The sequence below is a fragment of the Gambusia affinis genome, linkage group LG04, assembly GCF_019740435.1.
Source record: "Gambusia affinis linkage group LG04, SWU_Gaff_1.0, whole genome shotgun sequence".
NCBI classification, from domain to species: Eukaryota; Metazoa; Chordata; class Actinopteri; order Cyprinodontiformes; family Poeciliidae; genus Gambusia; species Gambusia affinis.
In genome coordinates this window covers 17,465,857-17,493,252 of record NC_057871.1, presented here as the reverse complement: position 1 = coordinate 17,493,252, position 27,396 = coordinate 17,465,857, and the positions used below count along the sequence as shown (strand labels likewise).

At 39.6% G+C, this 27,396-nt stretch overlaps 3 protein-coding genes and 1 long non-coding RNA gene across 13 annotated transcripts in view; 2 read left to right on the top strand and 2 right to left on the bottom strand.

Moving 5' to 3' along the window:
• ctnnd1 (catenin (cadherin-associated protein), delta 1) overlaps window positions 1-2,518 on the bottom strand; it is a 32,475-nt gene extending 29,957 nt beyond the window's left edge. For 3 of the 8 annotated variants that reach the window (XM_044115117.1, XM_044115124.1, XM_044115121.1), the window contains exon 1: window positions 2,260-2,518. Coding sequence is in view for 1 of the 8 variants with exons in the window: in XM_044115126.1 (XP_043971061.1) it covers window positions 2,024-2,035 (12 nt within the window). In the remaining 7 variants the exon portion in view is untranslated. Of the gene's footprint in view, window positions 1-2,023; window positions 2,209-2,259 lie in introns of those variants that run through there. The other 5 variants (XM_044115122.1, XM_044115119.1, XM_044115127.1 and 2 more) reach the window with 3 other exon arrangements.
• A 92-nt stretch (window positions 2,519-2,610) lies between these two features.
• On the top strand, window positions 2,611-4,935 carry LOC122829500. Its single transcript, XR_006370377.1, has 3 exons — window positions 2,611-2,879; window positions 4,016-4,074; window positions 4,173-4,935. It is a non-coding gene; the product is annotated as an uncharacterized LOC122829500 (long non-coding RNA).
• A 1,718-nt stretch (window positions 4,936-6,653) lies between these two features.
• Window positions 6,654-13,714, top strand: slc43a3a (solute carrier family 43 member 3a). 2 transcript variants are annotated; one of them, XM_044115235.1, is made up of 13 exons: window positions 6,654-6,752; window positions 7,324-7,634; window positions 8,535-8,664; window positions 9,154-9,200; window positions 9,354-9,430; window positions 9,527-9,619; window positions 10,227-10,366; window positions 10,450-10,586; window positions 11,448-11,591; window positions 11,704-11,811; window positions 11,892-12,078; window positions 12,760-12,883; window positions 12,986-13,714. In XM_044115235.1, the coding sequence occupies exons 2-13, from the start codon at window positions 7,445-7,447 to the stop codon at window positions 13,133-13,135; spliced, it is 1,527 nt and encodes a 508-aa protein (XP_043971170.1). In that variant the 5' UTR covers window positions 6,654-6,752; window positions 7,324-7,444; the 3' UTR covers window positions 13,136-13,714. The 2 variants fall into 2 exon arrangements, with proteins under 2 accessions (XP_043971170.1, XP_043971169.1); XM_044115234.1 differs by having other exon boundaries at window positions 6,668-6,752; window positions 7,320-7,634.
• Window positions 13,715-13,805: 91 nt separating this feature from the next.
• LOC122828913 lies at window positions 13,806-26,597 on the bottom strand. Of its 2 annotated transcripts, none has more exons than XM_044112952.1 (7): window positions 26,273-26,597; window positions 19,628-19,935; window positions 19,393-19,457; window positions 19,155-19,312; window positions 18,001-18,501; window positions 16,239-17,725; window positions 13,806-15,286 (listed from the first exon to the last, which is right to left on the bottom strand). In XM_044112952.1, exons 1-7 carry the CDS (start codon window positions 26,514-26,516, stop codon window positions 14,657-14,659), a joined length of 3,393 nt encoding a protein of 1,130 aa, XP_043968887.1. In that variant the 5' UTR covers window positions 26,517-26,597; the 3' UTR covers window positions 13,806-14,656. The 2 variants fall into 2 exon arrangements, with proteins under 2 accessions (XP_043968887.1, XP_043968888.1); XM_044112953.1 differs by lacking the exon at window positions 26,273-26,597 and adding an exon at window positions 22,994-23,566.
• Between the last annotated feature and the right edge of the window lie 799 nt (window positions 26,598-27,396).

The window sequence follows — 27,396 nt, the reverse complement described above, 5'->3', positions numbered from 1 at the left end:
GGGCATGCCTGTCCGGCCCGCGTCCCCCCAGTCAAAACAAAACACCGTATTTTCGTGTGCATGCGACACAGCTGTCTTTTATTTTGAAAGGGCTTGACGCACCGTTTATGAATGCACGTACGTAAATGCTAACGCACAGCAACAGGTGACGCTAGCAGCCGAATACACGATCCCCACAAAATGTCATCTCACGGTAAAAAAAGAAAAGTTGATTCCGAATTCTGCATTTTTAACAAGGCATGGACAGCGAAATATTTCTTTATTGAAGTCAAAGGCAAGGCCGTGTGTTTAGTTTGTGGCGCAGGTGGCTGCTATAATATCCACCGTCACTATGTGACCAAACACAGAGATACAAGAACTTTTCAGAGAAAGAGCGTCACTGAGTCGTCTGTACTTTCGTAGCCAAGTTGCAAGCTCAACAAACACTTTTTACAAAACGCCTGGCATCTAGAGGAGCTGCAGTCAAGGCAAGTTTTGTCATATCCCTAAGATTGCTAGGAAGAGCAAACCTTTCTCTGACGGAGAGTATATTAAGCAGTGCTAATATGTCCTGAGAATAAAAGAGCTTTTGAGAACATCTCCTCTCCGCCGCAAACGTAACGAGAAGGTTTGAGGACATCGCGACGAACCTGGTGCTGCAACTGAAAGACAGCGTGAATGATTTTGAGTACCGGTATTTTCCCTGGCTTTGGATGAGAGCTGTGACATACGGGACACTGCCCAGCTGCTCATCTTCGCGCGGGATCAATGCAGAATTTAGCATCACGGAGGAGCTGGCAGGCATGCGGTCAATGAAAGGGACAACAACAGGGAGTGAGCTCTTAGTAGAGGTAAATGCGTGTCTGGAAAGCTTGGGTCTGAACTGGGACAAACTGGTGGGCGTGACAACAGATGGGTGTCCAAATCTCACAGGAAAAAAGTTGGTTTATTTAAGAGAATCCAGGACAAAGATACTTGAAGCTGTCTATTCCTTGTAGTATTTCAGTTTTGGTTCTTACAAGTTTTCAAGTCATTACAGTTTCATTTTGTAATTACATTTTGTAATGAGTTATTTTAATGTTACCTAAAGTGATATTAGTTTTGTGTGTGTACCTCTTTAAGTTTCTGCTATATTTAAAGTACTTTGTGGTACTTGTTTTCCCATTCATTTGCATCTGATTGGAGGTACTTTTGTGTTAGTCCTTCAAGTTGCAGCTCTGCAGGTTCGTCAGGCTTTTTCCAACACTTAAAACCATTTATTGCTCATATATGCAGTTGATCAGTTGATTAATATAACACACACCATTTCAATTGTGGAGAGATTAAAAAGTTAAAAATAAATTCAGATGTGATATTTTTTTAAACTATTAATTTGATAGTATTAATTCTTACTTCAGCCAAACCACAAATTAATTTTTATTAATATTTACTGAATATTCTTCTTAACAAAAGAATATGATTTAAATATTTTATTACAACAAGAGGTATGAGAAAATGAATAATGAGTCAAGATTAAATTTGAGTCATTGCTGGATCGGCCCTCCAACATATTTCAGATTTTTCATGCGGCCCCCTGAAGAAATTAATTGCCCACCCCTGGTCTAGAATGCGGTAAAGCGTCCCAGGGGACTTCCGTGTACTCTCACCTGTCCTGGATACACAGGAAATCCCGGGGAAAGAGGCGGAGAAATATTTTTAAAATAGCGTTTTTCAAACGCGTCAATCAGTGAAGAGGCAATGTTTTATGTTATAACACCATGCAAGTCTTTCATTTGTATTAAAACCTACCGACATAATATGTAGAGTTTTTCTTTTCTACATAATTGCCGCTTTCAGGTCAAAGTAGTTTAATACAGCTCCCCCACCACCACCACCACCCCTTTTTTTTCATTTTCATCAACGAAACGTAGACATTGATGCTATTCCGTTAGCTCCTTGCTACGCCGCTAGCCTGTTCAGGCAACCAAGTTCAGCAAACCAAAAGTCGCTTCCGCTCCCACCACCAACAAACCCCAAACCAGCCACACACAAAACAAAACACTACCAGAACTGCCATCACCCACGTAGACACTTTCAGCAGGTTTCTTTCTTAAAGTCCATAAGTGTTTGATGGCTTCGGGCCTAGCCAAGCTCTCTTGTTTGACACAATCCGGGGGAGCCCGACCCCTCCGGGCTGGGTGAAGAGTTTGGGTGAGACAACAAAAACACGTCGGCGCAAGGCGATTTTACACCCGAGAGATGCTGAGAGGAACCACGGTGAATACTGGAGAAAACACCCACCTATGCAGCGCAGTTTTTTCTTTCCTCCTCGCCTTCGCTGTCTACTTGTCTGTCCTCTTCCTCTCCGCTGGGGGGAGGAAGATGTGGGGGCCAGCGACAGATAAGAAAGCAGGATAGTTCAAAACGATACGACCCAGATCCAGGGTTGATTTATTCTAAAGTAATTAGGGTTATGTGGTTTCTAAATGTCACAAATGACCCAATAAACAGAAGAAACTTTTTGTCACTCCTATGGGAAAGGTTGGTGTGGCTCCTCACCTTCCCACAGGACTCCTCCCCTATGACTATGTCACATCCAATAAAATGGAAGAAATCCATCTTCGGCTCAGAGCATTTTTCAGAAGCTTCACATACAGGTGCAACTCAGTAAATTATAATATATATATTTTTAAAGTTGATTTCTTAGACATAATATATTTTCCGCGATTGACTGCAACATTGCAGTAAATGAGGCGACCAGCCTGTGGCTCTGCGGAAGTGTCACGGATTCCCAGGTGGATTTATTTGCAACTTCATCTATTCTTTCTCTTAATCGTCTCACTGGATCTCAAGCAACTTCCAACTTCTCAACACCCTGGAATCTTGGTTTGCAAAGGAAACACAAAATGAACTTTAAGGGGGTTTGTATCACCTTTTTCTCATCATCACTTGTCTTGTTTTTGTGTTTTGCTTCTTCTTTGTTTTTGTTTTTCTTATTATTATTTTTGCAGCAATTAAATTTGGTTTTATTTACTGGCTCTCCAAAGAAATAGCATAGAGTTTACACGTTACAGCCTTACATATTTCTATTTTTGAAACTTTAGAAGAGAAGTAAGTATTTACTGATCTACCTAAACTTTGTAGAGTTCAGATGTTGCCACCGTGTGGCCGAAATGAGGAACTTCTCCCGAGGTTCCACCTGTCGAGGATAACTCCTTTACTGATCTTACAAAAAGCATAACCAAAGCTCTTAAAATGAGTGTTAAACAGTAAATTTTTAGAAGTAGTCATATAATACAACGTCGTGCATTCTGCTACAACCAGCTTGCTGAGGATGTTCATGAAAATTAGTTTGACACCCCTGCTTTACAGGAAAAACTGAAGAAACTGAAGTTTGTAATTCATCACCTGCTAATTACATTGGATAGTTTGGTTACATTGTTTTGAAGTCATATCCAATTATCATTTAAAACAGCTGATGTTTTGTCATCTTGAGGAATTATGTGATATCAGTGGAGAGTTACTACTGTAAAATACAGTAGTATGTTTGTAGTTTGTTTGTTTATTTAGGATATTTTAAATCTCTTCCAGTTCCAGTGTTAAATGTTCATTAGAATTTAAAGTTTAAGAATGAAGAGGAATTCTTCCCTTCGGTCCTCCACTCAGCAGCTTCCTTCTTCTCAGTTACGTTTTTAAAGTTTGTTCATCTTTGAGAAAGTGTTCTTGCATTATTATGCTACATAGACATTGTATTACTTGAAAATGGTCTCATTAATGTTTATGGCAATAACTTCTCAGACAATTTATCATCCAGCAAAACTCATTGTGACAGTCGTCAACTTAAATTTTGCCGGACAATAAATTGTCCCAGAAGTTATTGCCATAAACGATTATATTGTTTTAATGCCATTGTCAACTAATATAATGGCTATGGGATAATGATGCAAAAAGACATTCTGAAAGATGAATAAACTTTAAATTCTAATAAACATTTAATACTAGAACTCGAAGACATTTTAAATGTTCAAAATAAATTTAAATGTCTTCTTCCTGTTAGGACCAGAAGACGAAGACTTCTTCCCTTCGGTCCTCCACTCAGCAGCTTCTTTCTTCTCAGTTGGGTTTTTATTTTCCATCACAACAACATAATAAATGTTGATGAAAATGATTCATCTCCAATTTCCTGTTTCTCCTTTTTATTTGTGTCTGAGCAGTGGGAGAGTCTCATCAGGTGTCCCACAACAGCTTGATGGAATCGAATTCAAGTACCGTCAGTAATGAGGTGTGTGGCTACGACTCGCTCATCTGAGGCGCCATTGGTGGGGGAGATCAGAGATCAAACATCCTGAAAACAGCCTCATCTGTTCAGTTTGAGTCGCTACGTCACACCGAGGTAACATAATAAATGTTGTCATTTATTATGACAACTATTAATGTTGTCATAATAAATGACAACATTTATTACGTCAACCGGACACCGGAAGAGAGGAGATGCAGCGAGCTTCTCCTGCTGGGCAGATCTGAGGGAAGAAAATAAGTAGTTAACTCTACCGTCCTGATGAGAAGCTGCTTTATGACCCAGATGAACTCCATCCATCCATGCCTGGTTCCGTCCCTCTCTCCATCCAACTCCGCCCCAACTCCGGATTAGCGGAAGAAGATGGATGGATGGATAGAAACTATTATGTAAAACATTATTTTGAATCAAAATTAATCCAACATGTAGGATCCAGTTATTTACGCATCAGAGGGTTAAAATAAACCGAAAGAAATATTGAAAGCACAGCTTGCAAAAAACAAACAATTAAACGGATAAATATAAGAAACAACTCTTTGTAAGACTTGGCCCAAGTCACCACATGCATGTTCATTAGATTTATGACACCATTTTATGATATTTTACATCCTCACCCTATCTTGACTAAAGTCCACCCTGTTATGTCCTTGTTCACCTTGTCGTTTTCCTGATTTATGAAAATAAACAATATCTTTTCTAAACGTTTGTGTGATTCCTTTACAAATAATTGAGAGTCACTGTTTGAAAGTTAATTGATATTTTTCAATTCAGCTCTTATTTAAAAAAGAAAGTCTAAGTCTGAAAGATTTAATAAGAAACAAAGAGTTTGCCATAATTTTATTAGTATTCAAATTCTTCTCCCATCACCAAAAGTACATTGTTGAAAAGGAGACCCAAAAGCTTTCTAAAAATATACACCTTACAAACGCCATGCTATTACAGTGTATTTATTTTTGCTTTAATATGTCGATGACTTGGTGGAAATATTTTGCTGTTTGCATGTTATTGTTTTTTTTTTTTTTGGTGGCATTTTATCTATAAAAATTGTATTAAACATGCATTTCAAATAGAATAACATCGACTTAATGAAGTTCAATGGAAACCCTCAGTTTTTTGGAAATGGGAAAGTCTCAAATGCACCTTATGGTAATATTAACTTAAAATGTATCCAAGGGTTAAATGTGTTGATTATTACATAATGGTGGTTTTTATTACATTTTATTACATTTTAAAACTATGTTTTATTACATAATAGTATAATACAGCACTGCAATCATGATGGTACTGTGTTGCTGAGTAATTCCCATAGTTAAACAGAAGGTAGGAAATTTATAATGTCAGTTTTATTCACTTTTCCTTTTTACATACATTTCATGGATTTATGTTTACATATATAGAGCCTTCTATATGTAGATTTTTTTATTATTATTAAAATCTGAAATAGTTTTCTGTCATGCTTTGCTACAGACAGAAATGTTTAAAAAATGAACATCAATTATACCTCCGATTTCTGCATATTCTTAGGATGAACTCGAGTAAATAAAATTTCCCTCGTGATAGTTATGTGACATCAAATGGTGGGTGAAATAAAAATTTACTATGTGGTTACAAAACTGGGTTTTATTATAACCAAGGGGATAAAATGTTGCAAATGATCATCTGATAGTTATGTAGTTGGTTGGAACCTTACCTGGACCAAGTTTGTCTTTGGAGAAATAACATTCAGTGGAGCAAATATGGAGATAGTCTTTACAATTATTTCCCCTTTACTGTCCCCATAAAACTGACGTGTTGTCTTCCTGATGACAGAGCTTCTCGCTTTGACCTGTTCAACATCACATCGTTTGTAAGCGCTCATTTCCTGCACAGAAATAAACTTGACTGAGTGATTCTAACCTTAACAGTAGTTGGTCATTATTTTTTTCCACAGCAAGCTGTGGTCAGATGGCACCTGAAGATTTGTTTGTTGCATCTGGATTCCCTGACATCGGTTGAAAAAGCCTGGAGAAATCTTCTTAGCCTGTCAAGAAATTCAGATCTGTTAGATTATCCATTTTATATTATTAATCAGAGCATCTGCTTTAGTCTGGCTTCCCTTCTGGTGCTGTGGACAGAAACACAAAGCTTTGTTGTGTCTCTAGGTCTGGCATAAAAGTGCAGGAGCGCAAAATTAAGTTCAATCACACAAACAGTATTTCAAGAAGTACATGTAAATATATTTTGTGCTTACCAATCATGTTTTAGAGCCTATGTAAGTTTCCTACTGCACCAGTATTTTGTCTTGTCTCAGTACTCATAGATTAACCCAACTAATCTGGATTAGAGGCAGGACTTCCTGCAGATAACTGCCACGGTCCGTAAAGTCGGCTATCAGTATGTTGTAGCGTCAGTTTGTTATGAGAAAGATAAGAAGCATTTTAAGAGGGAAAACCTGCCATGCTGTCGCAGAACTGACAAGATAAACTCGCAGGAACTGGACTGAAGAGGCTTCACCCAGGTGAAAGTTATTATTATTAAAATTGTTATTAATATTTTAAAAGGCTAAACTTTCATTTTAATCTCAGCAATGAAGATGTTTTATGAATAGTAAAGCTCCAGCTCAAAACTATAGCATAGCTGGAAGTAGAAAATACATGATGTCATAAATATTTTGGTAGGATTGCATTGGTTAGCTGTGAAGGATTATCAGTAAAAAAAAAAAAAAATCAATACAAGCTATTCAAACTTGGTAATATTACCGTAGTTGTGGTTGCTCAAATGTTGCTCTACTGAAGTTAAGTTATTGATTACTAAAAGAAATTCCAGCATCAGATCTTTTAATTTAGCTCTAATACAGTAAACACCCTGATGTCCACTGACAATAAAACATCTGTTATATTGTCCAGTAGCAGATGTTCCTTCAGCCTCTCATTGTTTTAGCAGCTTTGGGATTCATCCCCACGTAACACATGCTTCACAGCTGGCTCTATTGTGTTAATTTAATGTTGCTCACCAGAAGACGGCAGAGGAACTGACAATTTTTTTAAAAAAGTGATCATCCCCTTTGTTTTATCATGTTTCTTAGGTAGGAAGATGATTGCTGCTTGCTGGAAGAACCCCAGGGACCTTTAGAAAACAGAATAGCTTTCTCTGAAGACAGACCTTATCCTTGAACGTTTCATCTGAACTCTTGCGGAGAAGGACGGAAGAATGCAGGGCTGCGAGGTCGACTCAAAGATGCGCTACTGGCTGACGCTGATCTCAGGGATGCTGGAGTGTTTGTGCTTTGCTGGTGTGGTGTTTGGTTACACCTCTCTGGTGTTTGTGCTGAAGGAAGACCAGTACTTCAGTGAGTTGTGCAGCAACAACACAGCAGGCGACAGCTCTCTGGTGGAGACAGGTGAGCAAAAGAAGAAACGGAAGACTTTTGTGATTTAAGTTTCTGAAGATGGGGCTATTTTTTATTTCTCCAGTTATTTGGGTGTTGACTTTGCTGTTTGTTTGTCAGTTGGGTCAAAATGCTCTAACAGTGCATGAATATCTATCCTAAAGCTGGATAAAAAACATCAGTCATCAGAGCTGCAGCAGGAGACAGCAACCGGCATTGCTGTTGCTGTCTCGTTTTATATGAGACCTAATGGGGTTTTTTTTCTCACTGGCAGACATAAAATTAGGCTAAGCATATCAGTTTTGATGATTAAAATTATGTTTATTTGGTAAAAGCCAGAAAAGTAAGAGAGGGACATGTAGCTACTTGGACCAATCTGTCTATAATATTTTTAGCAAACCTTCAAAAAACAAAAAAAAACAAAAAAAACATTATTATTTTCATATCTTTAACTTTTTATGCTAAGATATGCTTACTTTACTAGTCATACTGGTCACTCAAAGCACTTTATACTTGTCATATTTACCCTGTCACACTCACTAAAATCCACATTTATATGCATATTTGAAGACAACTTTGAGTCATGAAAACACCAAGAAAACCCTACTAGCGCCACCGAACTTCATTTATAGTAAATGGATGTAACTATAACTGATGCTATTTCAGCACCCAAGAAGACTAAATGTTGAAACAAGATCTGAAGATGCATAAAATAATATTTCACAAAGTATATAGACACACCTGCAGATTGGGAAACCATGGAGTTACAGTCACAATGTGACTGGAAAAAGCTTTGAAGTAATTATTTGTGGTCTAATTTTGGTTCGCACACGTTTGAGAGTTGCTCTGTGGGTAATAAAACTGGTTTCTTCCATAACTTTGTCCATGTCTGAGTGTGTCTCTTTCTTTCAGACTGCAGAGGTCAGGATGAACAGTTTTCTCTGGTTTTCACTATCGCCTCGTTCCTGAACAACTTCCTGAGTCTGATCAACGGCTACCTGTTTGATCGATTTGGCACCATGGTAACAAGACTGCTGGCAGTGTAAGTTCAAGCACGAATCTGCATGCAAACTCAGGGCACTAATCCATTTAATTATTGATTTTAGATTTCGGTTGCAGTCTGCAATGCTTACAGAGAACTTCTACTATATCGGTAGTCTTGATATTCTGCTTAGTCTTCCAACTGGTTTATATATAAAATTCAAGAAACAGCTTTTATGACACGTAAAATTTGAGCTTGTAGTTCAGTTATTTCTGTTAAAATGAGAGGAGGAACCTACAATGGTGAACGTGATAAACTTAGGGAGGGTCTTACAGAGACAGATCACGCCCAGACAGACGTTACCTCCTTTGACCAAATACTGTCAATAGTTACTGTGTTTACCATTTAAATTGGCATAGTAAAATAACAAGCAAGATAGTAACAACGTAAGCCATTAAAATGAACCTTTTTAACAAAAACACAAAAATGCCTGTGACTTTTATTAATGTTATGTAAATGACCAGAGATTCTCGTGTTTTCTCATTCCAGATCTTTGTACACAACTGGAACCCTTTTTGTGGCCTTTTCCAGTGCAGGTCTGCAATTGTTTTATGCAAACAAACACGTTTAATTTGTAAGGTTGTAGAAATAATATTTCACAGTAGACATATTTCATACGTTTAGTCAAACTGCTATTCATCTTCGAGATAGAAGATTATTGTAGTTTTTTCTCTTCCACTGTTCTTCAGCATATTCCTTGATGCTCTTCCCTGCCTTATCCTGCATCGCTGTGGGAGGAATTCTGCTCCTTATGACGAACATTCAGGTGGTTATTCTGTAAAAGAAGCTCCTTCATTGGAAATCAAATACAGGAGGTCACTTTATTGAAACTACATATTTGGAATTTGTTTGTTTTGTGGAGGTGGGGAACCTGTTTGCTGCTCATCGCTCCACCATCATCACTTTTTACAATGGAGCCTTTGACTCTTCTTCAGGGGTCTTCCTCATCATCAAGGTACATTGCCATGTTTTGCTGCATATTTTAATTTGGTGGAAATTGAATCGATTATTTACGTATGGATTTGTTTTAATAGGCTGAAAATCCAATTTTAGCAAAAGTCGGAACCTATAATAAAATACAAGATATCATTGCCTTCATTTTATCTAGACATAAAGTGTGGCTTGCAGTTTATGTAGAAGACAAAATAGATAAAAACAACTGAAAAAACTATTTTCAGCCACATTGATTTAGTGTACTGTTTCAAACTTGTTTAAGAAATGTCTTAAGAGTTAATAAAATTACAAGAACAAATCTGACAGTTTGCTATGCCGGAGCAAAGGACCGGAAAGCTTTATAATATTTCACATGATCTAGAATCAAACTGTTATCAGTGATGGGAGAGTAGATCCTAAACTATGAGATCAATTTCTGGGAAAACCTTTGCAACACCAGCCAGTGACTTTAGTCTGAAGTTAGTTTTAGTGATACAGAAAGACAATGAACCCTATTTCTGGGACCCTTTTAGATGACAATAATCCTAGTCGCACAGAAAAGATTCTACAGATGAAGAATGTAAAGACTGCTGCAGATCACCAAATGTTGTCTCCATCTTCCATTGCAGATTCTACACGAGCGAGGAATCTCTCTCCAGTCCTCCTTCATTGCCTTGTCCCTTTGCAGCATCATCCTCGTGGCGAGGACGTTCCTCCTCATGCCCAGGACCCACATCCCGTACCCACTCCCTCCACGCTACACATACGGGTGAGCGTCTTATTACTCATTGTTGTTCTCAGGTTCTCTTTTGGGTTGAAACTTGACAGCATGCAGTGTGTTCTGATGCCCAGGGTGACCTGTGGACAGGCCAACAGCTACAACGTGGAGCAGGTCAAGAGGTCGAAGGAGGATGCATCCAATCAGGATTCCAGTGGGAAAGATGAAACAGCAAAGTCGGACGAAACAGACGTCGAAAACACAGAGAAAGGTACCAGATTTATGATTGAGAACACCTGCGGAGAAACTGATCAGTTCAACAGATCCTAGCAGCATTTAAAAAGTGTTGCATACAGCAGTTCAGCACTGAAGAGACTTAAGTAGCTACTGTACTGTACAATGTCTTGTAGAAGCACTCACACTAGTTGGACTTTTTACTTCCTGTCACATTACATCCACAAACTTCAGTGTGTTTCTTCAACAAAATGTGCAAAAATTATTACGCTGCAAAAACACAAAATCTGACCAAGCATTTTTTTTATCTAGTTTGTAGAAAAAAATAGAAACTAGATAAAAACAGGGTAATATTTTACGTGTATTTTGTTACACTTGAAATAAGACTCTACTTATTATATGAGCTTGTTTTAAGTAAATAATTCTTGAATTTAAAGTTTTTTGGGTTTTTTTTTTTTTTTTGCTTATAACAAGACATGTTTTTTCTGTTTTTTTAAGTGAAAGTGCCAGGTGAACTAGTACTTACATTTAATTTACCTAATATATATTCAAGAATTTGTGACATAAAGGAAGCTCATTTATCTTGCTGAAAAGCTCACTTTTACATGATTTTTGTCTTAGTTTAAGTGTTTTTATTAATATTTTTATTATTTATTTATTTATTTGTTTCGAACATGATAGAAGTATAAAATCCCGCTCATGGAGAGGGAATGCAAAAGACATATTTTTGTAGTACAATAATCTTAATGCACTCAAAAAGGAGTTAGAAGAAGTAAGAAACGTATGAACTCCTTCTCAGTGCACTGAGATGTTTGTACTACTGCTTCACTGGCAGGTTGCTTCGCACAAGGCGGCTGATGTTAATGGATTTACTGCTTTGAACCTCTGATTTGTTCAGTGGCGAGCTTCCGGAGCTGTGCTTTGTCCTGGTTCTTCCTCTGGCATCTGGTGTGGCTGTCCATACTGCAGCTGAGACACTACCTCTTCATCGGCACGCTCAACTCCAGGCTCAGCCGGCTGGCCAGAAACGACCCCACCCTGGGTGACTTTCTCAGACCTTCTTCTCCATTTTCTACTCCTTTTCACTTTCTTAAAAAAAAAAAAAATGATTTCATGATTTTGATGTGTTCTCCTTTCTGCCACGTGCCTCTCAGTGAGCCAGTATACCAATGCTTTTGCAATGACCCAGCTATGCGGAGTGCTCTGTGCCCCGTGGAACGGACTCATCTTGGACAGACACAAGGGAAAGCCTCGGGCCCCTGGTAAATCCCTGGAGCCTGTACCAGTGAACTGTATGTCTGTGCAACATCAACCTTTCCCTCTTTCTATCCTCTTGTTGCAGGAGAAACTGAACAGGATGCTGACCTGCGCTCCTCCTACCTGTCTCTGTTCCTGACTTCACTGCAGTGCCTGCTCTTCTCTGTTTGCGCCTCCATTCCTGTCCTCCCACTGCAGTACGTCACCTTCATCCTGCAGGTCCTCAATAGATCCTTTCTCTACGGCGGAAACGCAGCCTTCATTAGCATCGCGTGAGTGGCTGGTATAAGAATAAATAAAGAAGATGATTATTTATAAATGTATGTCATTTTAATTTATTGTGGCTAACAAAGCTATTTTCTTCAGTAATTGAGTAAACTTGAAGGCAACAGTTTGCATTGGATTCTATTTAGGGGCAGCAAAATAAAGTAGGTGAATACAGATGCATGCAACACTGAAAAAAATCTCTGAGACTCTTGTATTCTTTTTCTTTCCTCTAAGCAATATTGTACATTGAGTGTTGATCACTTATGAAAACTATTTCTGCAGATGAACAGATGATTTTTCATCTATTCAAAAAAGAGATAATTTTCATCTTTTCATCTGTCACATCAAACAAAAATATGTCTGTCTTTGTTACATCTTTTGGCCATGTGTTAAAAAATTTCATGGTGTTTCTCTGATGTTTATTTCATTTTCTCTCCTTGCAATGAGACTTTTTCTTTTGAAACTTTAAAATGATATCTTCACAAAAGTTATTACATGAAGTGAAAACAAAATGTAATTTGTGTAGCAATCTTTATGCATTTTCAGAATTAACTTTCCACTCGATTCAGTTGGTACACACAAAGACACTAAACGTTTTTAGGTGCTGCAGGCCACAGTATCTTTTTGTCCGCAATAGAACAAAAGCCATCTCTGACTTTCTGCGTGTTTGGCTCCCTCCTTCTCAGATTTCCAGCCCGTCACTTTGGGAAGCTGTATGGCCTGGTGATGTCGCTCTCTGCTGTCATTTCTCTGCTGCAGTACCCCTGCTTTTCCCTTGTTAGAGGACCTCTGGATGGAGATCCGTTTTATGTGAGCACCAGATATCAATTTACAAAAGACGAGCGCATCTTTGGGTTTAACGTGTCGCACCGTAATGATGCTTCACGTCAAAATATGCTCCATCTGTTTCAGGTGGATATTACTCTCACTCTCCTCTCTGTGCTGGTGTTCATCCATCCCGTCTACGTCTTCATCCACTGCAGGAGAAAAGCCCGGAGCAGGAAGAACATCCCTCCAGCCGATATTGATATTGGTCCCAGTTTGGCTCAAGCTAAACTGTAGATGATGGATGATTTTGTGTGACAAGTTTGATATTTCAAGGTTTCCTCAATTCCACCTCACTGTTTTAACTGGAAAATAGAAACAAGAATATTTTATATAATTTTTATAAACATTTTTTTTTTTTTATGTTTTACAGGAACAAATGTGTTTTTATTACTCGTAAGTTTGAAATTTTTTTTTCTTTTTAGTGAACTTGTAAACCCTCTCAATTCCAGTTTTGGAGAACTAAGTCTGAAAATGCCATGAAATTTCCCAGACTAAAAGACAGAAACTTCTGACTACAACAAGGTTCTTGCTGTTGTATTCATGTATATAAAAAAAATTGTTGCATATATTCGTTTTAGGAACATTGTCTTGCTGGAAGACCAAACTATACCAAACGTTAAATTACCTGTTGATTTTAGAGATATTGAAAAATGTGGAGGTCGTCCGTATTTTGCCACTTTTTGGCAGTGAAACAATCCCATAGCATGAGGCAGCCACTGTCATGCTTGACAGTTGATATAATACTCTGTGGTTTGAGTTTTTTACCTTGACTTCAGGAAATACTTTGCTAAAAATAAAAGTTTAAATAAATCATCGAAGCCCGAAATGAACTTACTACTTTATATTGCACCAGAAGTGTATATTAAAGTCCCCCGACCCGCATGACAAACATAGAAAATGTTTATCTTGTTAAAGCTGTTTTATTGGAAAAAGAAGTATAGGACAGGTTTGCTACATGACTCGGACAATAACCTTTTTTTCCTGTGTTTGTTTATAAAAAGCTGAAAGAATACATTCGAGGACGCACAATACAGACCACCGACTGTATAAAATTCCTTCTCTAAAGTCTATGATACAGATATTATGCTTAGTAATACAAGGTGGTACAAAATTATCACAGCAGAGGTTATGCTAACCTTTATTTGAACATGACAGCATGTTTTACAGTTTACGTTTACTTAATAGTGTCGTTGCAACGCGATCATAACTGATACAATCTTTTACTTTTACTTCATATTTTTATCAACAAAACAGGAAAATAAAAAATCAAAGGCAAACAGCAGAAAACGAGTCCAGGAACAGTTCAGTCATTTTAATAACCAGCTGTGGGTACAAAAAGAAGTTGGGAAGAAAAGCTGAATTTGGTTAGAAAACATTTCATGTGACGGCGTGGCTAACGAAACGAGATAAGGCACAAAGGACTACAGGGTAATCGACTAAATTAAATCAAAATCAGTAGTTAAAATCTAATCTAATACAATTTTGCAGTCTGCAGCCAAAAAAAATAAAAATAAAATAAAACATAAAAAGAAAAACTTCACCACCTATCTGCAAAATCAGATGAAGGGGATCTTTGCCGATTGGTTTTCCAGGACGACACTGCTTTTCAAATTTTAAATCATCTTGCAGATTTGGTTTCTGGATCACTTTTAACTCGGACAAGTCCAGTCAGAAGGGAATGGCTCAGTTCGTTTCATCAGAACCTCTCTGGGGAAAAGAAACGCCTTTAATGTTCAATAAACCTTTTTCCCGCCATCATTCCTGCCCACCCTCAGCCGTGGAAATGCGGTTGTGGTGCAGAAACAAGATAGCGTCCAGACTTTCGGGCGGAATGGTGGACCTCTTCCTGTTCGTGGTTCTCCCCGGTCCTTCCTGTGCGAAGTCCTGGGCGGCATTTCCCGCCACGGCCGGAGCGGCCATGTAAACCCGCGCCACAGAGGCCAGCAGCGGAAACTGAGTCGCCTTGGTCCTCCACCACTGCAGCGGCTCCACCCCCAGCGAAGCCCCTCTGTCGGCTCTGAAGACGGACATCTCCATGTCGACGGACTCCTCCACAGAGCTCTGCCGGCTCCTGGGGGTGGAGCAGAACAGGTCGCCCAGCAGGAACTCCATGCCAGTGAGCCCCGCGTGGCAAGACGGGTCCGACGGGTCGCCGCAGTCGTCGTTTTCCCCAGCGTCGCTGAACTCGTCTTCCACGATGAGCTCTCTGAAGTTGATCGGTGGACACTCTTTGAGGCGTTTGCTCCGCCGCAGGATCTCGCTGTCTGACTCCGGGGACACGGGAGGGGAGCTTCTCTTCATCTGATTGGCTTTCACCCCTTTCCTGTCCTCCTTCGCAATCCTCACAGCCTCCTGCTTCAGCCAGTTGAATGTGGCCACTTGCTCCTGCAACATGAGGTTAAAGCAGTTTATTATTCTTTGCGTATTATTGAAACTCATCCAGGGAAAAAGGTAAATAAATCAAAATCAGGCAAATTGGAGAAGATCTGAAGTCTGAGACCACCGTCACCATGTTGATCAGAACTAAACACTGAGAGAATCCATGAGCAAATTTCTTGTGTTTAAAACTTCAGGATAAGCCGACGAGCTGACGGAGTTATTTTTTGGCCTCCAGGACGGCATTGGTCCAACATCAGGTAAATGTACCTTAGAAAATCTACCCAATCTGACATTTTTTTCACAACTTTTCGTTTTCGAAAATGACCTTTTTAGCTTTTATTATGGCACTACTTAATTGATTTCTTTGCGACTATTTTCAAATGACCCATTTATAAAACAATGGGTCTTGTTTTATAAATGGATTCATAAAACATTTATAAACTATATAATTTTAGTTAGAAATTTTTTTCTTGATTTTCATAACACAACATTTTAGTTATGATTTCAACCATAGCTAAAATGGACTAATCATAAGAAATTCTGCTCTTTCTAAATGAAAGAAAAAGACAATATTCACATTTCTGGGTTTTTTTATGAGCTTAATCATTAAAATAATTTCAAAAATAACCCTTGAATTGAATTATATTGCTTTTTGTGTAATATGTTCAAACAATTTACACATTTACAGCAATAAATTAACTTTTCAATTAAATATACCATCTGGACCACTAAAAAAAAAATATTTTTTTTCTTTTACACAGTAATGTCATGTAGTGACCTAAACAACAAATAACAAAGACTGCCATCTGCTGGCAGAAAAGTATATGATAAGGCACAACAGATCATTGCTAAATAAGGTTGATTTTTTTCATCTGAAGTGTATAAATGGAAAGTTGAGTGGAAGGAAAAAGCTTATTAGGAAAGGTATTTGAAAGAAACAAACAAAAATAAAGCTCACCTTCTCCTCCATGAAGCCCAGCCCATGAAACTGGGGGTCGAGGGAACATGCCACACACAGTATCCTGTTCACTGCTGGGTTGTCGTAGCAGCTCGCCAGGTTCCGTCTCATCATCCTCTTCACTTCCTTCAGGATGGACGAGGAGTCGCCCGGCCGAGGCACGAGGTGGCGTGACAGCAAGCCTGTGAGAATGGGTTTGATGAGGGACAGACGAGGGAAGGCCTCTTTGGCCAAAGTTCTACAGGCCACGTCCAGAGGCTTGAGGACCAAGCAGAGCTCCTCCACCACCTTCCACTCGGAGCGCAATGAGGGGAGGCTCGTCGACGACGTGCTGGATGCGGAGTTTGCCTGGTAGCTGCCCGACGACTCGGTGGCCGTCTCCTCTCTGGCCATGCATTCTTCATTAACGTCCCTTATTATATCACAGATTAGGCTCTTGTGTTTGATAAGAGAGTTTAGTAACGGATAGAGCAAATTCCAGGTGGTCTGGCTGTGAGCCCACAGCTTGATCCGGTCCTGCTCTGCCTTGGTCAGGCTGTGCAGCAGCTTCCGCGCGTGATGGTGGTACAAGCCTCTCTTCTGAGCTGGAGGCAGCAGCAGGTTGGAGAGAACGCCTTGGAACTGGCAGAGGGTCTTGAAGATCACCGGGTGCAGCATCACCTCCTCAACGCAGCCCTGCACGGCGCTGAAGAAACACGGGACGGAGGGGAGCCCCTCGCTGAAGTGCTCGGCGGACACCTGCGGTTCCTCGGGTGACGCCGAGTCATCCCTCTCTAAAAAGGTTGTCGAATTTGGATGGGGGAGGCTCCCTGTAGCCTCCACTCCCTTCTCCGTTTTTATGGGCCGCAGCATCATCCTGTGCTTCCCCTCCATTCCCAGCAAGACCAGGTTCGGCTGGCTGACCCCCCACTCCTGCGCCATCGCCTTCACCTGCGTCTCCACTGCCTGGAGCTTTAAGTCCTTCGCTCCACTCTCCTCCAGTCTTTGGGTGGCCAGAGCCAGGTTGTGAGAACTGAAGTCACAATCATCAATGTAATGAGCCCAGAGGGTGAGGTAATGTTGGCAGTTGTTCTGCCAGCTGTGGAGCCAAACGTCCACACTCAAAGTGACAAAGTGAGAAGCTGCTCTCAGGAGGTTCTGGGGTCGCCCCCGCCTCCGGGGCTCGAACTCGATAGGAGCGGTGTAGTCGCTCATCTCCTCGATGTCGGCGCTCGCGGTTTTTCTCCTCAGCAGCTGGACCAGATTGATCTTGGCCTTGATGTAGTGGTCTCTAAGGATGGTCTGCAGCTGCTGGGAGGAGAGCGGCTCCTTGAAGGAGGGCAGCAGCGTGTGCAGCAGCTGTTTGAAGCCTTCTCCTTCCACCAGAGTTGGCGACTGGAGATCCTTGATAAGGAAGCTGGTGATGGCAGTAGTCACTTGAGAAGAGGTTGCGACATGAGAGCTGGTGTGAACGCCGCCGGGAGCCATCACAGGAACGATACGCTGACCTGTCAAAGGAAACAAAAAGGCATTAAAATGGCTAAACCTCGGCTAACAGCATTAATATAATCTAAAGGATGAAGAGTTGTCTGCATAGGGCATACCTGGAAAATCGATAGTGAAAGAACATAACCTATAAATACTCACTACCTCGTTAATTAAAACTTGATACAATGTAGTGTTAGGGTAAGGTTTGTCATATGTGACAGAAATTTGTATCGCAAAACACGGCTGTGTTGTGTTGCAGGATCAATCTTATCCTGGCCATATATTTTCTTGTCACCTGCTGCCAGGACGCGATCCTTGGTGATGTCTCGAGGTTTGAGGTGATGCTTGATGGTCAAATGGTTCTGGAGGTCTGCGGCTCCTCCTCCACAGCTCACACGCTCCATGCACAACTTGCACACCGCCATGCTTCGATCCAGAGGCCGACCGGTGGGATCCGGCTCCAAACCAAAAAACTGCCAGGCGCTGTGCTGATGGGCATTTGGATGGCTCAGCAGCTTCTCGCTGCCAGGCAGGAAATCGTACTTGTCGGTCACACTGGAGCTGCTGTAAACGAACTGGCTCTGGGTGGCTGGGGAGAAGGCAGAGCCCGGATCAGCGCCTGCCTCTGGGTTTGACACAGTCGTCACCTCACTGATGACCGGCATGGGGCTCTGTGATTGGCTGCTGTCGGACCAAAGCGAGGTGCTGCTCGGCTCTGGGAGGGTAACCAGCTGGACGTCCTGCAGGAGGCGCAGCGCAGTTTCCTTGTCTCCAATTTCACATTTTGCATTGCCACCTGCCAAGAATACCAAGTTTAGTCCAGTCAGCCTAAAGCTGGTAAGGTAGGAAAAAAAAAAACAGTGCAAGAGGCTTCTCAATAAATTAGAACAAAACCAAAATTAGTTTTGGTTTTTTTCAGCAGTTCTATTTAAAATACCGAACCTTGTGTGGACACATTACACACATTTCAAGCACTTATTTCTGTTATTTTTGATAATAGCTGATGAAAACCCAAAATTCTGTTTAAAGCAAATTAAATAAATATATCACATATATAGTATATACATGTGGGGTATTCTTTATATATCACATAATACTTCTTTGGGAACTTCTTTTACTGCATCAGCCTGTAGCTCTGTTGAAGTGCCAAGAATGTCAGAATTGCTTTACAATATATCTGAATTAAGATCTATTTCTTTGGCTTTATGAAATATTCAAAACTTTCTCAGGCTGAATTTTGGGGGGTTTATTAGCTGCGAGCCATAATCTTCAGTTGACAGAAACATACAGTAAAATAAAATATTATGTGTGCAACACATCTAGAAGGTACATAAACTATTGACTGAAATAAATGAACTTTTTTTTTGGGATGCTAGTCCACTTTTATGAGCTGCCTACATGCACCAGGTCATCCACCACAGGACATTAACCCCGTAGATGAGAACTCACTCATGCCTAGACCCAAAAGCGAGGCGTAATCCTTCCCGATCCAGACTCTGAGCTCCGTTCCCTCTGAGATGGACTGGGAAACTTTGTAGTAGATGTGACGGTAAAACTGGAAAACCACCAAGTTGTGTTCGTCCTCGTTGCTCGTATACGACACATATCTGAGAAAACAGAGCAAACATCTACAGTGAGTCGCGTTGGCTGACAGGGGAAGATCGGCAATGTGATATCAATAACTCACCTCATCCAGTTAGATTTGTTCTCATCAGATGCATCAACATAGGTGAAAGCAAAATCATCTCTGATCTAAAAAAAAAAAAAAAAAAATTATTTTTTTTCAGTAAATGTGTTATAAACCTTTAAAAGGTTTGAAAAAGGTTTGCATTTCAAACCTTTTGGAAAAGTTAGAAAAGTTGTTTCCTAAACTTTACAAAAATGATCCTGTTACATAAAATCTTGTGGGTGTATCAACTTACAGCCCAGGCATATCTGAGGTTGCTCGGCATTTGCCCCTTGCACACCTCGCCCAGAAAGGGCCCAAACAGGACCCCCTGCTGCAGCTGGCACTTGGCATACACCTTCAGCTCCATCTGTTCCTCGCCCGACGACGCCCCGTCCGAACGAAGGGAGAGGCAGGCAGGCAGGGACAGCACGGCCCGGGAGGGGCCGCCGTGGAGCCACGGCTCGCCCGGCGGGACCACCGCATCGGGGACGTAGTTGGAGGTGGTAGGTGTCTGGAGGAGCGACACGTCCTCGTTGAGTTCTTCGTGATTGAGATCTAGAGCTGGAGAAAATACAACAGCAACATCGTGTATTTGAAATGATCTTCCGATGAAAGCTGCAAACCATTCATGAAAAAAATTTTATTAGAATATTTCATAGATGTATTATTACCTTCTACTGATTTCTTGTAGCAACTGTATGGACAAAACACGGCTTTCTAATTAAAAGGGAGATCTTCTAGATAAGCAGAATTATCTGGGTATTTATCTGCTGCCCAAGACTTCAAAGCCTTCACACACCAAACTATTCTTATTTCTAAAATAGTGCTGACAAGATAGAAATGTAACATTTTTTAGGACGTTTATAAGTTTACCAGTTCTAGGAACTCAAACTGGTGTTCATGTTCCTGCTAAAGGAAAACTTAAGGGTATTCCAGAATCTTTGCAAAAATAGCCAGTACATGTAACTGGTTTGTGATCCATCTATATCACAGTTAAAGTGTTGGCTTCATGGAAGGCAGTAAGAAAATGGTGGTCAGTTTAGAAGGCAGCATCCAGAAATGTTTTTTAAAAATTTAATGCCAATAGAAACCTGCTTATAGTCGCCATCCAGGTCAATATGCCACGAAATGCAAATCCCACAATAGCCATGCTCGGAAGTAAAAAAAAATAAAAAATCCATACTGCTGTCTGCTGCCAGATCCACCGCGTGACTCAGACCAGCCAGTAAAATCATTCACAGCATTTCAATTTTTTTTTTTTTTTTTAGGAGCCACACTTACTGCAGTCCCTCAACCTCCAATTTAGACACCGTCCTTGTCTGATGTTTTTTCATCTGGTTGCTGACCTTGCTTCAGATTAAGATTAATCTGAATCTTTTCTTCCATCACCCATCAGTAGTGACACGGACACCATCAACCTGTATGTTGCGATCAGCTGATATACAACCTGCTTTTCTATATTCGGTCTGTCAGCAGGAGATAACTAGTTAATATGCTGCAAACTGAGATTTGCTTGGATTATGTCATCATGTGCTAGCGTGGAGTGAGGTATTGATGATTTAACATACTAAAAATGGAATTTAAATGATCACAAATTAATACAAGTGAAGTCTCCATAAGGTTTTAACTGTCAAAAGAATTGCAGCTGTTAGGGATAATTGAACACAAGATTATGTAAGAATGGAGTCATTAGAATCAGATGTTTTTCAAGAAATTTAATTTACAACACTGAATTTTTACCCTGTGCAATAATTTGTATTATTTTTTTTTTCTTTTTTAATTTTCAATTCATCAGCAATATTTCCTCTTGTAAAACTTCATCTTCAAACGTGGCAACTTGCTGATGACCAAAACCAGAGCAAACAGAATAGGACTGAGTCCAGCGGCTATAAGGCAATCAAATTTCACCCTCACATGTGATCAAAAGAATCCAATTTGTATGGAAGAACACAGTATAAGCAGTTATAATAAAGATAGATTGTAGACCTGAATCAAATGTACCTACTTTCACAGAGGATTAATAGTATAAAGGCATCACAGACCAGCTGCCTCAATATCTTCAGAGTTGCATCCAGCGGAAAAGATCAACTGGCAACAGTCTTTGCTCCCACAATGTTATTTTGCTGTGAGTGCCAAAGGCCAAGACGGAAGTGGGAAAGAATGAAAGCTTTTAAATAGGCTGCTTCTCTTTACTGAAACCAATTTTAGAAAGATCTACAGATTGAGGAGATGGTTTCATTGAACAGTTTTAAAGGATTGTTGAAAAACAAGGAGAAAAATGTTCTTGCTGTGGATGTTTTATGGGAGTTGTTTTACTAGTCACGTGTATCTAAAGGCGACTGGATGATATCGCTGAAAAATGGATTACAGTATAAGTGTATCAGTCAGCATTCATAATTATTGATTTTTTTTTTTTTTTTTTAAATACTGCCAAACTGCCGACATCTTCCATGTTTTCCCCAGTTTCGTCTTGAGCAGCTGGACTCCAATTTCTCCCCTGCTGTATAGCTTTCCCACTGCCTGCATCAACCAGAATGCTGTGGGGTTCTGGATCGGGGTTCAGTGAAATTAATTAACCATTATATCAGACATATTTGTTATTGCTATTTATCATGCGTCTAACGCAGTATTGTTAATTATTTACTGCCCATCAAAACTGTCTTGCTTGTATCTTGTTCTGCTGCCGTGTAGCCCAGAACTCTTGTAAATGAAATATTTATATATATATATATTAAATCTTGGTTAAATAAAAGTTACATGAAACAAACAAATAAAATACAGCGTTGTCTTCTCTACTTTTCGAAACAGGATAGTCACGCTTGTTGTAGGGTCATTCAGAACTCCTACTTCCGGGATACAACGAAAGCAGCATCAGGAATCCGTTCATTTCGGCTGTGATGTCACTTCCAGATTTCAGCTCCAATCCCTCAGTTACATTATTCTATGTAGCCCAAATAAAGTCTAATACGCTTCGAGAAAATGGTAATATTTTTACGAATCCACTCCAGGGTGGTGTGTAAAATGTTGGTGGTGCAGTAGAGCACCGCGCCCCCTGTCTAAAAATGATAACAATGCAGGCTTGGCCAAATGTTGGTGTTTTCTTTAGTTTGCTGCACGTGCTCGGTCGCTTAGGAAATACCATAGCAACTAGGTAAATTTACGCTGTGCGCAGGCGTAGTTCAATGTTTTACAAGATGCTACATTGTACAATTTACTGGCAAACAAAGAAACAGAAAGAAAGTTACAAGTTGGAATAGAAAATGAAATAAGGAGAAAATACAAACTCCAATACCTACACTAGATGGCCTCCTTGTAATCAGTTAGGGATCCTGTATGAATTTAACGCAAATTGTTCAGAGCCTCTGGGTTTGCGTTAGCTAATTTTAATGTTTTAAAGTACGATGAATATTCTAAATTCATTTCTCAGCGTTAAAGACGTGTTTTATCCGTGTTAACTGTTTGAAACTTTAACAGAATGACGCTTTAGGGCCATTCAGCAACACATCGAAATACAGAGCATGATTGTATCTAATGTTTCATGCCCGACTTGTCATTAGAAAAAGTGCTGGTGGATGTTTCCAGTAGCTAAATGAGGCACTAAATGTAGCGTTATTATTACCTTGAGGCTCCAGGGAAGGTCCAGCGGTCGCAGAACCAATGCTCTCATTGAACTCACTTGGATGTCGACGCCTCAGATGACTCCTTAAATTCGTGGTGTTTCCCTTTGCGCACACAATCTTTCGGCATAAACGGCAAACGACCTCGTCGGGATTCAACGGCCGGCCATTTTCGCCAGCTTTATAGCCGAAATAAAGCCACACGAATGACTTTGCTCTCGGCTTGATTACGAGATCCATGTTTTTGCGGCCCCCTTTTTCTGCAGAGCGGCTGGCTGGCTGCAGAGCTGCAGACAGAGCTCTGTGTGGTAGAAGTGTCCCCAGGAGAACTGCGCCGATGTTGTTAATGTGCCACTGATCCACAGGATCGGGTTTCTGCGGGAAACCCTGCGCATCGGTGTATTGTTCAGGATTCAGTCTGAACAACCCTCCAGGGCGGAGTGACGAAAAATACACAAAAAAAATCCAGTTAATAGTTCAAGCTCTATCTGCTCTATTTCTATGTTTCTACGTCTTTATGAGTCGACCAACGGCAACACACAGGGACAGCAGAGGTTGCCAGATAATGGTCCTAACACAGCTGCAGAAATGCACAAGAAAAAAACAACAACAAAAAAACCCCAAAATAGAACAGGAACAAAAAAACCCTCAAAAGTTAGAACTGAATTAATTTAAAACACAGCATATTATTTATAAAACAAGTCCAACAGGTTTTGGATTTTCCTCTTATCTCATGTGGTCAGTGATCTCTCCTCCCTTCCCCCACTGCCTCCCATTTAAATTGCCCCTCACACATTCCTAACAACATGTCCTCATTAGGAAATAGAAACAACCCCCACACTGTTCTACATGCTAAGGTAAAGCCAGAACCAGCTCAAAGGGCAGGTATGTGATACTGAAGCACCTCTTAAGACGCTTCAGTATCGCATACCTGATACTGAAGTGATACAATAATGGGGATAATTTGTCAATCTTTGGTTAAATTCAGAACTATGTCAAGGAACCTGCGCCACATTTATTCTCATTGAAAACTGGATATCAGTATTGTCCAGGATTGGTGCATCAATCAATATAAGACTGGGCGGGGGGTAACGAAGCTATTTCAGACATTAATATGAATAATATTTTGTAAGGATTTAATTGCAATTACCTATAATGATATTTCAAAAATATACCAAGAAGGTGATGTGATATCTTTTTGATGTAAAGGAGGTTGAAAGGAAAAAGTATAACTTGTACTTGAATTTGCTGTACTGACAATTACTATAAAACATTTAGTAGATCTTAAAAAGTCTAAAATCATGATGCCCCTTTTACTCTTGACACTTCGGTTTTTTTATTTCTAATTGACAGGAAAGTGGGTAATGAAAGAAAAGGGGAAGACAGCAAAGGTCACCAGGTTGGGAATTGAACCTGCGACGGCCACGTCGAGGACTAAGGCCTCCATATGTGGGTTGTGCTTAACCGCTGCTCCACCACAGCACCGCTACACTTGACATTTCTAAATGAAATCCAAGAGGACAGGTGGGCACACAAAATACTAAAGTAAGAGTAGCATTAATTCACAGTATTTTAAAAATAAATGAAAGTAACAAGTAGTCTAATAAATTACCCAAGTAAAAGTAAAAAAAATATATTTTGCTAAATGTCTATTTCAGTAAAATCATTATATAGTTATACAGTTGAAACCAGATATTTATGCTCACTTTACAAACAGACAACCATCTTTTCTTATGGTCATGTATCAAATCAGGCTGAACTTACTTTCCTTGTTTAGGACATGTCTGGATTATCACAGGAGTGTCTATGTGCTAAATACCAGAAAGAGAGAAATTGGTGAAAATATTTTCATCATCCATCAAATTCGAAAGTTTTCAGACACTTAAGTTGCTATGCTGTTTAGAGTATAGGAAAACCCAGATTATGTTATGGCTTTGCACATTTCTAATAGGTTCATTCACAACATTTGAGTTAAATAGATGCACACCTGTTGAATTTCTTTATGTAAATTGTGATCTGCATGTGTATGCGCAGCCCCTTTCACTCTAACATTTCTAAATGAAATCCAGAAGGTGGGTACAAAAACTATACTAAAGTAAGAGTAGCATTACTTCAACATATTTTTTCTTAGGTACATAAAAGAAAAATGTAGCCTAAGAAAATAAAAAAGTCAAGTAAAAAAAAAAAGTTTAAAAGCATTTTGCTAAAAGTCTACTTAAGTACTGAGAAACTGATCATCACATCTGATATAATATTTCAAAATGATAAAATGATGTCATCAGACAAAGTTCCGCGTAAATTCAGGAACTTTAAAGATTGAAAAAACAAATCAAAAATAAATAACATATTACAAATACATATAAAAGGTAAGATATACTTTGTTTCTTCCAGGGAAATTGTTGAGAAAAAACATATACAAATAAGAAATCTCACTTCATAAACTGTAGATATATTTATGTTCATTTTTAGTTGAAAAAAAATTATGTTTTTTATTTTTTTTATTTAGTGTAAATATATATAGCATCCAGTAATTTCACTCCAAATAAGGCTGGTGACACTTCATAATACAATTACTCAAGTAAAAGTAAAAACATGGTGCAGTAAAAATACTAATGTAAACGCAACTACTACCCACTTCTGTGTCCAGTTCTGAGTAATTGGACAGCCAACAGGTTTCAGAGTTTAAATTAGCTAGCCGCATTAGAAGCTTAGATACATAAAAAGTTAACTTGTGAGTGCAAGTTCATATTATAAATACAGCTGTTTTGTGAAGATCTCAGACGTTTATTAAAGTTGTGTTGTTGGTTTAGTTTTTAGGGCCCAATGAAAGCTGGTCTGATGCCCCAAATGTCTTAACACCAGCCTTGTGTTTTTGCAAAAAGAATAACTTTCACAAACCAAAAACGATACTGTTTTTTTAAATTATCTACACATATCCAGGTTTGAGTTGTTGAGGTGATGTAGTTTTTAAGCAGGACTCCATTTGAACATTCTGGGTATGCTAGTTTTATTTTTAAACACACACACATACATATATATCATTTTTTTTCCAACTAAAACTGGTTGGTTCAATGTTAGCAGATGCAGATGAGTAGCCCTTTAATCTAGAGCTGAATGCCAACTTCGTGTTCTTGAAACTTTATTACAACTAATCTGCATCTGCACAACGACCTGGCAAAAAGGAGGCCTGTTAGGTATGCAGTTACAACAAAACCTGCATGCACAGTTAATAGTCCATGCATTTTAAGAGAGGAAAACCTTAACAATAGGCCGAAGAGTACCTTGAAATTCAAACGAAGCACCACCAGCAGTCGCGAAGGAAGTGAGCTCATAGAAATCTGCGCGATGGCGCCGCGATAGATGGCTCCTCAGATTGGTGGTGTTTCCTCCTTTAGCAAGCACTATTTTCCGGCACAGACGGCAGATGACCTCCCCGGTGTTCAGAGGCTGTCCCTTCTCATCCGCTTTTAGGCCAAAGTATGTCCACACCACAGATTTGCTCCTGGGTTTAGAGATGAGGTCCATGTTTCTGTGGTTCTTCTGTGCAGACCAGCCATGGAGCTTCCGCCAGAGCTGCAGAGTGTAGAACAAGCACCGTTGCAGGAGTATCCCTGCTTTAATCAGGTGAGTAAAAAATTCAAACCAGACTAGCAGATAATCGTCACAAAATGTATAATGTAACCGGCATCCGTTGGTATAGTTTATGGATGCTGAAATGTCAACACAAGTGTGTGGGCGCTGATCTATCCGGTGTACTTCTGTGCTTGTACGCATTTAATTGTCGACAAACGTCAACACCATGCGATCACTCAGGTTGCCAGGTCCACTTGTCAACACAACTGCACGAAATACATGTGCAGATGTAAACAAAAGCAAACTGATTGATACCTATCTTTGCAGTTTGCTTGAAGAATCGAAACATCAACTGTTTTAGTCGTTGCTTTTTTTTTTAAATGGAACAGTTCAATTATATTTTCATTCTGAGGATGGTGTGTGTGGCAAAACATAGATGAATAGAAAAAGAACCTCGTTTTAATTTTTTAAATATACTTAAAATACTAATGACATAAAATTTCAAACAAAGAAAACCCTCATAAAGTAACCTATTTTCTCATATTCCCAATAGTACCATTCTTCATCTTTAACTAGAAAAGCAGGTTATATGCTTCCTTATATTGACAAAGCTTCCCACATATAGTGAAGGTGTTTTCAACAACTCAGAGTGCAATAAAATCACCAACATATTTTGTTTTTTACACTAATGAGTTACAGTGTTTTGATTTATTTAAAGCAATCCTATGTTTTATTCAAGATATCTTTTGCAAATGTGAGATGTGTGTTTGGATTCTTTTTGTTCGAAATGGTTTTTTGGTAACTATCACATGGATACTATTTTGGCTCAGTT